The 14,929-nt window shown below is 32.0% G+C and overlaps 1 protein-coding gene across 1 annotated transcript; it reads right to left on the bottom strand.

Annotated features, from left to right (window-relative positions):
* Nucleotides 1–8,002: 8,002 nt before the first annotated feature.
* On the bottom strand, nucleotides 8,003–11,136 carry LOC143194721 (uncharacterized). Its single transcript, XM_076401371.1, has 3 exons — nucleotides 10,896–11,136; nucleotides 8,336–8,381; nucleotides 8,003–8,277 (listed from the first exon to the last, which is right to left on the bottom strand). Exons 1-3 carry the CDS (start codon nucleotides 11,094–11,096, stop codon nucleotides 8,126–8,128), a joined length of 399 nt encoding a protein of 132 aa, XP_076257486.1. The 5' UTR covers nucleotides 11,097–11,136; the 3' UTR covers nucleotides 8,003–8,125.
* Nucleotides 11,137–14,929: the final 3,793 nt, after the last annotated feature.

The raw sequence follows: 14,929 nt of genomic DNA, 5'->3' as shown, positions 1-14,929 counted from the left end.
CCCCGCGGCCCCGGGGCTATGGGTACCGCGGCGTCAAATCAATTATTTCCGACAAAGATAAGAACGCAGAGAACCAAAAAAGAAAGAAAAAAACACGCCGGCCGTTGCTACCGGGCTTAGAGAGCGGCGTCATCATCATCGCGCGGCCAAATCGACATTCATTAAAGAGAGTGACGCTGCGAATAAAGCGACCGCTATATACCTGGGGGTACTCTACGGAGGGGACCCCTTTTACCTGTCGACACTCTCGGATAAGCGTCGATGACTGCGGAACCCACGTAGATATATGAAGCATGGCGATTGGATGCTTTTATTCGGTCCATTCTTGATTATTCGCATGGTATCGAATTATTTAGGGTAACATTTAGCATCTCATCTTAATATATTGGGTTCTTGTATTTATTTATTATACTGTTACTAGTTATTGTCGATTAATCTGAAATTTGTCTTTACATTAACTTAAATCAAGGTATATCTAGGAGATGTATTATTAATATTACTGTTTTTTTTTAATTAAATACACCTCAGTACTGTACTCTACACCAGAACAAAGGGTTTGATTCTTTTGAGTCTGTGTCCTGTTCTATTGTTATCCAAGAGTCATAATACTTCAATATTGACATGAAAATGGAGTCTCTCTTCATATATCCTCAAGATTATTTTAGTTTCCTGAGTCACAGCCAGTATCTGAAGGTCTCGGTGTAAGTAATCAGTCCTGTAGTATCTGTGTGCGCCTACAATACTTCTTAGGACTCTGTTCTAAAGAACTTGTATTGTATTTATATTAGTTTTTGCGAAACATACCCACAAGTGAATTTCGTATTTTCGTAAATTTTAATACTTGCTTGGATAGTAGCCTTTTAATATGTACTGATAATTATAATTTTCTTCCAATTAACCAATGCATTTTCCTATATTTTAACTCCAGTTATTTTTTTGGTACATATTTCTTCTAGCGAAGTTTTGGATCAAGATTCATCGCGAGATACTTAGCGTTTTTGCTAATCGAATGATATTATTTATTGTTATTAGTGTTTGTGCGATCTGAAAGGAACTGCACATGCACATATTTACTTTCGTTAATTTTCATTTTCCATATTTCGTCTTCCATTGTCTGTTATAATTTTCGTGTGCCTTCTTCTCTGTTGTCGCTGACTGGAAGAATCGCAGTATCATTAGCAAATGTAGTTACAGTCTATCCAAAGTTATTTTGCACATACGTCATCTAAATTTGTGACGTCAAATCGTCGCGATATTTCCGTATCATCTCTGAGTTTTAGTTTAGTTTGTCTTTGATATACAACAAAGGATTTAAAATTTCAATTAAGCACACAGTTATAATAGTTTGTAGGTTAGGATTGTTTTTGATTTATTTCTCTTTGTCTATTAAGACTATTTGAACTTAAGTAGTGCGAATATGGGTTTGTACTAAAACAAAGTTCTTTGATTAATTAGCAATTCTTTTCTACGAATTTATCCAAGATTTCATCTTAAAACAATAAGGAAAGTTTACTAAATCACTGCAACATGAAGGCATACGCAGCTAATGTATAACGCCACGAAATAAGAAGATTAAAACGAACCAAAACACACGAACTTGTAACAATAGTCACAAATTCACTTATACATTAAGATTGCACTAATCATATCTAATGTAAAATATAATAGAAAAATTATAAGACTAATTTTAATGACGGATATTATGTTATCCAATATTTATTATGTGTATCAATCTTCTTAGATTTACAAAAGACTATTTATTTCTTATACAATGAAAAATAAATGTTATAAAAATATGAATTATCTCTGTTTAGAAATTTATGATATAAATAATTAATAATAGAATTCATCTTGTAGTTAATTTACTTTATTTTGAACTATTTATATATACTATTATATTTTTTGATCTTATTATTAAAATCTGTTTGCGATTATTTAGTTATTTTAAACTTTATTTCTACATTATTCAATATTAATACCATGAAGATTGAAATAAAGTATTTAAAATATTATGAATTATAGTCACATTTAATTTGTTTGTTAGGAAAGCCAAAATTCACTGGGACCTCGTATTTTAATAGTTTGCTTCTCTTCTGTTTGATGATAACTTTTGCAAGACCTTAATAATAAATAGTAGATTTCTACGTACTTGAACTCACAGATAAAAATATAAATTATACTGAAAACACTGTTGTTTTATCACGAAAGTACATTTGCTTACTTACGTTCTAGAAAGATCACACTTGCAAAAAAAATTAAAAATAAAGTTATACAATAGCAGATATAATGAAAAAAAAGACATTTTTACCACTAAGTTCCTGTTGAATAATAAAAACAATATATTGGCTTTTGATATGGAATCTGATTTTCCGCATCTTCTTACTTGGAATATTCTGATTTCCTGTGAGTTGTCCTGTGGCTGATATCTTGGATAACTTCGTAGACGAAATTGAATTGGATATCATCATTCAGTTCTTCGTTGGTTACGTAGTCATAGACATTGATAATTTATCGAAACACAGCAATGTAGGCAGTTACTAGTCAGTTTGATGTTTTACTGCAGACCCATATTTACACCCTTAGGTCCAAATTGACTGATAATCCTCTCCTTTTGATCTTCGGTTGCTTCTTGTCTGAAATGGATTTTTGAGAAAAAATGAAGAAATGAATTAGATCAGTTTTGAGTGACCTATTCTAAACCACTGAGACTAAAACAAATTCTTGTTTTAGCCGCATGATATAACATATAGCATCACTTCTAAATAACCCATCATTTAAGCTTGATAATCGGTGATCCTTGATCAACAAACAACTAAAATTTACTATTGTTCTACAATGATAAAGACAAAGTTTTCTCTAAACACTTAAAAAATATATTTAATGTGTATCCGTCTGAATTATCCGCAACAAAAGAAAAAGATATAAATGACTTTCTTAACACTCCATTTCAAATAAATCTGCCACATGAAAACTTTGCTATTAAGGAAGTAACACAAACAATAGTTAAAGAAATCAATACTAAAGAAGCTCCTGGTTGTTATATCTAGTGTATACGGTTGACCTACCGACCTATAGCGGTTTTATCATTACAACCTCCAACTTCATCTAAACAATGTCGAATAGTGGTTGAAAACGTAGCGTATCAAAGCAAATGAGACAAAATCTACCCATTTGATATTCACCTTTTGTAGAAGAACTTGCCCTTGCATGAACTTCCGCAAGCAAACAATGTTAAATATCTGGGAATGCATTTTGATTGACGCTTAACATGTAAAAATATATAGTAACAAAACGCAAACAGCTTGGGCTTAAACTAAACCAAAAGTATTGGCTGATGATAGGGTGTAGATCCCAATTATCCTTAGATAACAATATTTTATTGTATAAGTCAATTCTTACGACCGTTTGGACCTATGGTATTGAACTGTGGAGTACTAATAAGAAATCTAACATAGATATCCTTCACAGATTCCAGAATAAAGTGTTGCAAGTCATCGTTGATGCCCCATATTACGTCTCCAACAGACTAATTCAGCGCGATATCCCTTTAGAACCCATAATGAGTGTGACTCGAGATGTATAAGGTACTCTGACAGACTGTTAATGCATCCCAATGCACTCGCCAAACAGTTAAATCTTTGCGATGACAGTGAATTACGTAGACTCAAACGCAAACTGATTAATGGACACATAGAATAAAATATTATAATCTCTAGAGTAAATTAGAATATTCTTTAGAATAAGTTAGAACAGACTTTAGAAAAAGAGCAGTGTCTACACTAAGATTTAGATTATAAGTCTGTACAGCGGTCTTCTACATGTCAATATACGGGCAGATTGTCGAAGTTCTAAAAATTTAATAAAATATTTATTCCACAAACAACTGAGGCACTTAGAGAATATATTAATCAAGCATTATGTAAAGTAGAGCAACAAACCACCCACAATGTGTTTCAAAATTGAATAAAAAACAACTTACTACCACGATAGCCGTTTAACTGAAATCTGTACTGTTGTATTAATAAGTTATGCGCCTAATTTCAAAATTACTATCAAAAACTGATATCCCATCCAATAAAATTAAACATAACATGAGAAAAACCAATTTTCAAAAATAAAATAAAAGATCCTGTTAATAATATCATTAGTACCCCATATTTTAAACAAATAATCGTCTATTCTTAATTTCTGGGTTAATGGAGGTACTGTAGACGACAGTGATACACAATATAATAACGATAATACAATCAATGACGATTAGGATCAATGTGTTGTGCTCGTCTAGTCTTAGACCACTTTCTAATAGTACCGGTATCCTTTGGACACGTCCAACAATTCACCATTCGACGTCAATTTAAATAAATTAGTATAAACAATGATAAACGACCCCAGAAATTAGGACGTATTATCATAGGATCCACTCGCACCTCTCGCAAGTTGTACTGTTACAAAACTATCCATTAGCGACGACAATTGCTGCCCAAACTAAGCCAAAGGTGAACGTCGAATATCATAATTTCCATTTAATACTAATAACTTAATTCCCCGCAATTACTCCGTTCGTTTTCCCGTAGTTGGCCGCGGTACGCGTCTCGATCCGGATGCCTGTCGCCATCTATCGACCGAGACAGGAAAATCAGACCTATCCCCCCACTTTCATCGCGCACAAAACGGACAGCAACCCCGCCCAACACCCAGAGTCTCCCTTCCTATCAACGACGTCCTCGACCGCCCGACCCAGCACGGAGCCCTTTCATTGGTCGCGAATATGCACATGGCAACGACGATTTAACATGGCAACTGGAAAAAACATGGACCGCTTTTGGGTGGGTATTTTTTGTTTCTTCTTGTTGTTACGTGTCGGTCTTTCTTTTTTTCGCCGTTCGCGTTTCTCGATCGGTTGCCGTTCATATAACGGCCCCGTATCTGGCGAGTAAGCCGGACATACCATTCGAAATTGTGGGCGTATAAAACCAGGAATCTGTTTAACGATTTATTTTATGGACGTTAATAAATTACGAACGAAAATGCTGCAGTTTGATAACCTCCCTGCAACCTATAAAAACGTTCCGAGTATTCCAACCGAATTAGAGTAACAAAAGCAACATCTATTGGTAAAACAGACAACTAACCAATTTCTCACTTATTACCATAGTTCATGTCTCAGACAATATACACAAAAACTAGTTAATTATTGATTATACAATCTTAATTTTAATATAACAGTTTTCTGTATTTCTGATAATACAGTTTTCTTCACGCCTAGTTGCCATTAGTATCCATATTTTTAGCCTAAAAATTCAAAACAATTTATAAAGTTAATACATTATTTTCATGCATATTTTTGTCAAAGAATCTAACACTATACGCTTAAAATTATTTAAATTACAATTCATCTAATAATCTGCTAGTCAACATTGTATTTCATATAAAGAAACAGCTTTAAAAAGAATATTTATAGGAAGAGTGTGAAATAGAGGAACTATAGCGACATCTACAGAGGTAACTGCAAATTAACTGGGGAAGTACATTACAGTTTCCGTTAACACCTGGATTCTGAATTATAGATATCTGTAATGATATTATTAGTTATTCGTCTAATATTACATCTGTATTATTTTTATAATAAGAATTTCTAAAAATATGTTTCCAGGAAATAATTAAATTTAATTAAAAATATTCCAAGCATTTGAAATGAAATTGTGTAACTGGTGGCGTCACCTATGTAGGTAACCGCATATTAGTTGGTCCAGTATATTGCAGTTTCCTTCTATATTTTGGTTCTGAATTATAGATATCTGTAGGGATATTATAAGTTCTTCGTTCTTGTAAAGAATATTAAAGAAATCTGTAATATATTATATAATAAATTATTCAATTGAATTTAAAATAAATATGAGCGTAGTAGATAAGAATTAAATTGACTTTTACTTAAATACAATAATGTAAGGAAATTTTCATACACATTAACTTGGAGCTATGATATGTAATTAAAGATTTCTGTAACTAGAATAATATAATGAATATGATAATACTAATATTATAATTAGCCTTTGAACTATCGTCTGAAAACAATTGAAAATTTCTAAATTTCAAAAATTGCTAAATTTCAAACCGCCGAAAAACTCGAGAGGTAAGCATTTTTACTACAAAGTAGGCCAAAAGTCACGTTACCGCTTTGATTGCCTATAACTTTGCTTAAAGGAAAGATAATTAAATTTGATTTTCATAAGAAGTTTATGTAGTATAGGAACAAAATGAAACAGAGCAACTGTGGTGACATCTACAGGGGTAACTGTAAATTAACATGGGAAGTACATTACAGTTTCTGTTAACGCCTGGATTTTGAATTATAGATATCTGTAACGATATTATTAGTTATTCGTCTAATATTACATCTATATTATTTTTATAATAAAAATTTCTAAAAATGTGTTTCAGGAAATAATTAAATTTAATTAAAAATATTCCAAGCATTTGAAATGAAATTGTGTAACTGGTGGCGTCATCTATGTAGATAATCGCATATTAGTTGGTCCAGTATATTGCAGTTTCCTTCTATATTTTGGATCTGAATTATAGATATCTGTAGGGATATTATAAGTTCTTCGTTCTTGTAAAGAATATTAAAGAAATCTGTAATATATTATATAATAAATTATTCAATTGAATTTAAAATAAATATGAGCGTAGTAGATAAGAATTAAATTAACTTTTATTTAAATACAATAATGTAGGGAAAATTTCATACAATTTAACTTGGTGCTGTGGTATGTAATTAAAGATTTCTCTAATTAGAATAATATAATGATTATGATAATAGTAATATTATAATTAGCGTTGGGAACTATGGTCTGAAAACAATTGAAACAGTCGATGGTCGCAAAATAATTAAAACAATCGATAGTCAAATGCACGGTTCAATATTTTTTCCAGTTCGTGATGTCAAACGCAGATGTACGAAACCTTTCCTGTATAAATTATGAGAGAGGAAAGAACTTGGAGGAAAAATTTCTTGGAGCGGTTAATTGTGTATTAACTTGTTGTTAACTTTAAAAAAGAAAAGGAAAGAAATATTACTAAAGTTTTAGAATGTTAATAGTACCATACAATTAATAATTTTTAAAGGAAATAGAATCACTCTTATATTTGAATGTTCTGTGGATCTATAAAATGAATGGAATTTTTCTATGGAATGGAATAATACCCCACAAATGTTTTATTGTATTTCAATGTGTTAATTTCCATTTATAAATAATATACTATAATAAACATAGACAATACAATAGAAGTTAAACAAAACCTAAAAACTAAAGATGTACAATAGGCATAAATGCTATATAACAATTAAACATATACCTAATCGTAGAAAAAAAATCCATGACATAATTTAAAATGATCCGAATGAAATGATATAACTGCATAATTTATTATTGAACGGAAATATTTTTAACGAAAATCGAGAGTGTAATGGAAAGATTACCTATTTCCATAAAAACAGTCAAATATTTTACTATTTATCATTCCCAATTTTAATCTTTTACCAAGTTTCATTAACAATCTTGAAAAATATCGTACCAATATGTTATAATATTAATATACAATATGTTGTTATTTACAAGCAAACTACCAAAAAAATTAAAAAACTACATATATCACATATAAATCTATGTAAGCATAAATTGGGTATATTTTTGTCAAGGTCGCGGCTAGGACGACCAAACCAGAACGTTAAAAATGAGTCGAATGAAACTAGTAGAACCAAAAATAGTAACTAAAAGTACGAATTAAACAGTCGATAGTTCTCAATACTAGTTATAATCATATTAATTTATAACAATCTGAAAAATTATAAAATATATTGTTAGTTTATTAAACAAATATATAAAAAAATAGTAATACAAACAAGAATAAGACTGTGTCGTCATATGAAGAGATAATTTAAATGAAATATATCATGAATAATTTGTGATATATAAAATATAACTAAATGAAACGACAATTATTATACATTTGCAATAAGTTTATTAACCAGAATACACTAAACCATTACACATAAGCAACTAAATCGATAATGCAACAATGTAATAAAGCCAGTTTCCTTAAAAATAAAACAGCTTCGTGATCAAGTTGTTTTTGATTTGGTGGGGGCGCTTCGTTTGAACCGTCCTCCCTCAGAGACACGATCGCTCAAAAGGTCCTGAGCGCCCAAATCAGAATTGGTGAACAATTCAGGATGATACTCATATAAATTAGCTATATCTCCCCATGTTCGATCTATAAAAAAATAAAAATTTACTATTCGCCGTCGCCATTTTATGATTAAAATTCTTACACGCCACTGGACTGTCCCAAATGTCCTGATCATTGGGAAATGGAACCTGAAAAATAAACTTCGTAATCTTGTGTCATGATGACGATCGAGATGGCCCGAATAGTTACATCAGTTTAAATATAAATAAAAAGTAATCTATTATATGGCCTATTCAAAATAACAGTGAAGCCACGTCATCAATATGTTTAATGTATTGCTTGCCACAAATTGTAAATTGGTTTTAGATTCAGACAATATTTTCCTTCCCATTTCATTTTAGTTAAAAAGAGACACAGTGCTGTCTGTAAAAGTCGTCCATTTGTCAAACGTCTGTAAGTGTCTTCAAAATATTAATTATAATAACTGCAAGTTATAAACTGGCAAACGTTTAACACTTTGCTTAATTTGCTAAATTTCAAACCGCCGAAAAACTCGAGAGGTAAGCATTTTTACTACAAAGTGGGGGCAAAAGTCACGCTACCGTTTTGATCGCCTATAACTTTGCTCAAAGGAAAGATAATTCAGTTTGGGTTTCATAAAAAGTTTATGTAATATAGGAACAAAATGAAACAGAGCAACTATGCTGACATCCACAGAGGTAACTGTAAATTAACTGGGGAAGTACATTATAGTTTCCGTTAACACCTGGATTATGAATTATAGATATCTGTAATGATATTATTAGTTATTCGTTTAATATTACCTCTGTATTATTATTATAATAAGAATTTCTAAAAATATCTTTCCGGGAAATTATTAAATTTAATTAAAAATATTCCAGGCATTTGAAATGAAATTGTGTAACTAGTGTCGCCACCTATGCAGGTAACCGCATATTAGTTGGTACATTATATTGCAGTTTCCTTCTATATTTTGGATATGTATTATAGATATCTGTAGGGATATTATAAGTTCTTCGTTCTTATAAAGAATATTAAAGAAATCTGTAATAGATTAAATAATAAATTATTCAATTGAATTTAAAATAAATATGAGCGTAATAGACAAGAATTAAATTCACTTTTATTTAAATAAAATAATGTATGGAAAATTTCATACAGTTTATCTTGGAGCTATGGTATGTAATTAAAGATTTCTGTAACTGGAATAATATAATGAATATGATAATACTAATATTATAATTAAGGTTGGGAAGTATCGTCTGAAAACAGTTTAAAATTTCTAAATTTCAAAAATTGCTAAATTTCAAACCGCCGAAAAACTTGAGAGGTAAGCATTTTTAAGCAAAAACTTTGCTCAAAGCAAAGATAATTAAGTTTGGTCTTCATAAAAAGTTTATGTAATCTTTAAATTTTTTTTTCGTTATGATTGAAAAATTATATCGGCTAAATGGTGACCGCGAATAGCTATGCAACTTTCGGCTCTTTTTAAGGCATTTTTCATGACATCCTCCAACATCTGAGGTTTAATTTCTTCAATTTCGTAACGAATATTGTCTTTAAGATGTTAAATCGTTTGGGCTTATTCGCATAAACTTTTGAGGGTTCTAGAACATTATTTCATAAAGTGTTGGGTAATATAGGATATAAATGATGTAAAGATAACCCAGGAAAAGGTCTAATGGAACTTCCAAATATTGCTTTTAAAAGAATATAATAAAATCAAGGAAGATTTTTATTTCAATTTGTGTATTTAGATGAGAAAGACATATTTTAAAATGTGACCTATATACACAATGGTTACTCATGGCAAGATGATATTAAAAATAGGGCTAAGAAAACAACAGTTGATGGAAATGTTGGTTGAAAGGTAAATGTTGGAATAATAATTGATTACAAATATATTGCACTTCATGCTGGAAACAGTAATGGTTAATAACACCCTCGATTTGGATGAACTCAATCACACACATTGAAAAAGAAATTGAGAAATAATGGGATCCTGAATAAATATTACATAAATTTGAAATCAATATATGATTCAATACTGATAATTTTCTAAACAGGGTGATAAGAGTGGAAACAACTAAAAGTTAGTACATAATTAATATACTATAACTATAGGAAATCTTATTGTAGAGGGTGAAAGATTTATATGTACAGATATGTGTGTAACTGTTCAGAATATGCATGAGCAATTGGTTAAAAAATATGAGGAAAGAAACTATTGATATCAAAATGACTTTACAAGGATACATTGTACCTAAGAGAACAAAAACTAAGCGTAAAAGTATGTAAAATATGCTCTCTAATGAAAGTAAAATATATTACTGAGACATACAGTTGGTAATTAGGTGGATTAGGCCTCCAAAGGATACCACTAAATAAAAAACACATCTAGAACTCTGACTCATAGGTGGTATGGAAAAGAGTTCAATATAAATATAATAAAACCCACCCGTAACCTACAAACTATTATAACTGTATAATTAATTGAAGTTTTAGGTCCCTCGATAAATATAAAAATAAATAATATTTGATAACAATATTTTTGTTCAACTATTTCATTTAGATTAGAATTTTGTTGTATGTCAAAGCCAAAATGCACTAAAATTAAATCTCATCAATTCAGATGAGGTGAGTTTACTGTTTTATTGAACGGATTATAGTTCTATACTTACATCATTCCCTCTTCCAATTCTGGGTACGGATTTGGAGGCTTTCAAGAAGAACTTCTCAAAATCCAAGCTGGGGTTCCTGTTGGGACTGCGACCGATCCTCGGCACGCTCTTGGCAGCCGTCAGAAAAAACGGATCGGGATCCTCAGCGATGACCATCATGACTGCGCAGGTAATGAAAGCTGCTACCACCGCTCGTATCATGATGATGCTCTGGTTCAGCGTTGGATATAACGACAGTACTTCGTCGCGTACGGCCTTATATACTTTGACAGGTGCTTAACATGCAGGATGATGCGGGTATTGGATATGTATCGAGTTCGGCGATTTTATAGATTAGTACCCTCATCGTTGCGGTCGGAATCATAATTACATATCGATTTTCCTCCGTCAAGTACAAATTTTGAAGCTGTAACATCAATTCATGTTTTTTAAATATTTTGGTCTTATGTTTTTGGAAATTATCCCAACTGTGGACGGGCATCTGCAGGGGCAACATATCTTTTCATATCAGTCTTGCGCACTGTACAGTGTCAGCTTAGTTCGTTGTATGTTCTTAGTGGATTGTATATATGCTTCACAGTTTTCATATTGAGATCTGTTGCTTTGGAGAATATTGAGTATATTACCTAATGCCTTGCTCTGGAACCCTTCTGGTATTTCAATATTGATAGTGCTTACTGTGCTTCATAGTTGAATGCAGTATTTCCAAACTAGCTTGATGGTGGCTCATCATTTAGCTCTCACTACTTAACTGGTAATGATGACCTGTTAGCCCATGTACACTACAGAGCCTGCTGTCGAGTTGTTTCCGCTTGGTCCAGATGTGCTTCTGCAAAGTTGCAAAATCTATAATCTAAGTAAAGTCTCAAGTATTTTATATGTTCGTCTTGTGGTGATAACCTGATGTCGTGGTATAGTGAACAAACGAAACTAATATTGAACATAATTTGCCGCACATAGAAGTTGAAAATTCGATGATTGAATTAGTCACGCCAAAAGAGCTAACCACAGTTATTAAAACTGACATTAACCCCAGGAAATCACCAGGCTACGATTTAATAACAGGAGAATTACTGCAAAAACTACCAAGAAAGGGAATTATAAAACTCACCAACTTGATCAATACAGCATTTAGATTAAAATATGTCCCAGGCATATTGGAAGATGGGGGAAATTATAATGATCCCAAAACCTGGAAAGTCACCAAACGACATAAAAGCTTATAAACTTATATCACTGCTGCCAGTAATATCTAAGGTTTTTGAAAAACTCCTGTTGAATAGAATAAAACCAATCAACATCAGAAAAAACCTAATACCAACATACCAGTTTGGGTTTATTAACAAGCACTCAACAATTGACCAGGTCCATAGAATAACAGATGTTATTGAAAAAGCCTACGAAAGTAAAAATGTATGCTCAGCTATATTCTTAGATGTAGCACAAGGCTTCAATAAGGTTTGGCATGAAGGCCTTGTCCATAACCTACAGAAAATGTTAACAAAACAACACACCGAACTATTAAAATCATACATTACAACCAGAATGTTTAGAGTTAAACAAGAAGAAGCTTACTCTACAATAAAAGAAGCTAAAGCAGGTGTACCACAAGTGAGTGTACTGGGACCAATGATTTATCTACCCTACACTTGTGATACCACAAATGGAGAATATTGCGATGGCTACATTTGCTGATGATACTGCGATTATAGCAGTCGGAGACAATAGCGAAGAAGCCTCACGAAAATTACAACAGACAAGTGACAACATAAATAATTGGACACAAGCTTGGAAAATAAGAATTAATGAAAGTAAATCTGTACATGTGCAGTTCACCTATAAACAGACCATAATAACCGTATTGGTGCTTGGCCAGCAACAACGTTAAATATCTCGGAATGAATCTAGATGCAAAACTTCGCTGGAAGGAACATATAAAGAAGAAAAGAAAAGAACTGGATTTGAAAAATAGGAAAATGTACTGACTAACTGAAAGAAAATCGAAATTATCAATACATAATAAATTGCTATTATATAAGTAAATACTGAAACCTATATGGAGTTCAATTATGGGAATATTCTGCAAAAAGTTACATAAATAAAATACAAGTTTTTCAGAACAAAGTCTTGAGAGGTACCCAAATACTATATGACTGATTACCTACATCGAGACCTTCAGATACCCACAGTCAGCCAAGAGAATTGCATGGGGACATAAGGAAAGACTCCATTCTCATGAGAGAATTGAAATTTTACAGCTTTTGGATACCACCAGAACAAGACGCAGACTCAAAAGAATCAAACCATCTGATCTTGTGTAGTGTTGTGTAGTGATGTGCATATAATAAAAAATACAGCAGTGTCATGTATAAACATTATTTCATCAGAAACTGAGAAGGGCCGATGGGTCCTTCTAGTTATATCCCTAGATTTAAGTTATCATAAAGACAAATTGTAGGTTAGACGGAAACGACTAGTAACAAAGTAATAATTGAATAATAAACAAAAATAAACTTATTTTAAAACAAAATAAATTAATAAATAAAATTAAAGTCCATTATTCAAGCAATTATCGCATTCTATGTCAAAAAATTATCTCACCTTTTGAAGCGATTCAAGTTTCATTTCATTCATCGGAAAACTCAATAATCAGAAGGAACAGTATCCGGCAAATATAGTAGGTAGGGTAAGAGCTGAAAGGTCATCTAGGAAAAATGATTGTTTATTTCAATACTCATCCGAAACACATTAATTACCATATAAATCGATCTGCCATGATCGTTTCGTTTGGTTTGCACTCCAATTAGGCGTCGTGTCTTCCGCTATATTCTATAACCTAGAGTTAATTCAATGTTCTCACATTCATAAATCCACCCATAAGAGGTCGTCCTCCAATAAACATTGGTACCACATAAAATTCCTTTAACATCACATAAAGTTGAGATCAATGAAGCGATTCTTAAAATCACTTCTCAAAAATGGAGATTGCTTCAAACGCATAATTTCAAAGTTTCCAAACCTCTCAGGCATAGGCGAAGAAAGGTGTTTATATCAGAAAAGACATTAGCATGCATATACATGACTGACCCAGAAGTCATAGCAACGATGACGGATCCTCAATAAGAAATTTTGATTGCTTTTAAGGAGCTCATCGAGAATTTTTTGGCAGTTATAAACACTCAACTATAAAAAAATCCGTTCAAATAGTACCAAAAACATTTTAAGCTTTAGTTTAAAATTAGAGTTTAAAAGTCAAAAACTATTCTTTCTTCCCATCTAGACTATTTTCCGGAAATTTTGGGAAATGTGAGTGAAAAGCAAGGTAAACGATATTATCAGGACATTAAAAAGATGCAGACAAGATGCTAGGAAAAATGGAGCATATGAACGATATGAAACAGGTCTGATAATAGAGACAGTTCAGAGAGATCTTCCGGATACTTCCCATAGGCGAATATGTACAAATAGTGATATTTCGTTGGGAAAAAAGGTTTTAGTGCGTGCTAGTGAACGTGTATTGAAGTGATTCTTCTTGGCATATTAAAAAATCCATTTATTTTGCAACATTGTAACGTATAAGATCAATAATGAACAATAAACCATAATGGAAATGTTCGTGAATCATTTTGAAAAGAGAATTTGATTTGATTTCATGCAGTGTCACTAGACAAAGACACATTAATTTTTTTATTAATGATCATTATTATCATATTGCTAATAACAGAGAAAAAAATATATCTTTTCTATTTCTACTTTTCAAAAATGGAGAAGCAGAAGGCTGATGTCTAAATCCTTTATCGGGTAATAATATGCTTGGGCAACTTGATCTTGAGGTTGACATAGAAGTTGGTGCACCACCTCGTTGCAGACGTTGAATCATACGTAAGTGACCACGGAAAGATTACTTGCAGCCAAGTCGTTGACGGTGTTGATGGTGCTGCTGGTGGTGGATGTTAATATTTGTTGGAGGATGTTAGCTTCGGTGATCACTCCCGTGCCGACCAAAACAAAGGATTCCCTCAGGCGAGTTTCCT

This window comes from Rhynchophorus ferrugineus, unplaced genomic scaffold, assembly GCF_030347505.1.
Source record: "Rhynchophorus ferrugineus isolate W39M unplaced genomic scaffold, kcgeb_rfMv2 rfM4, whole genome shotgun sequence".
Classification (NCBI taxonomy): domain Eukaryota; kingdom Metazoa; phylum Arthropoda; class Insecta; order Coleoptera; family Curculionidae; genus Rhynchophorus; species Rhynchophorus ferrugineus.
Note: the sequence above shows the minus strand (reverse complement) of the source record. Positions and strands in the feature narration are given on the sequence as shown.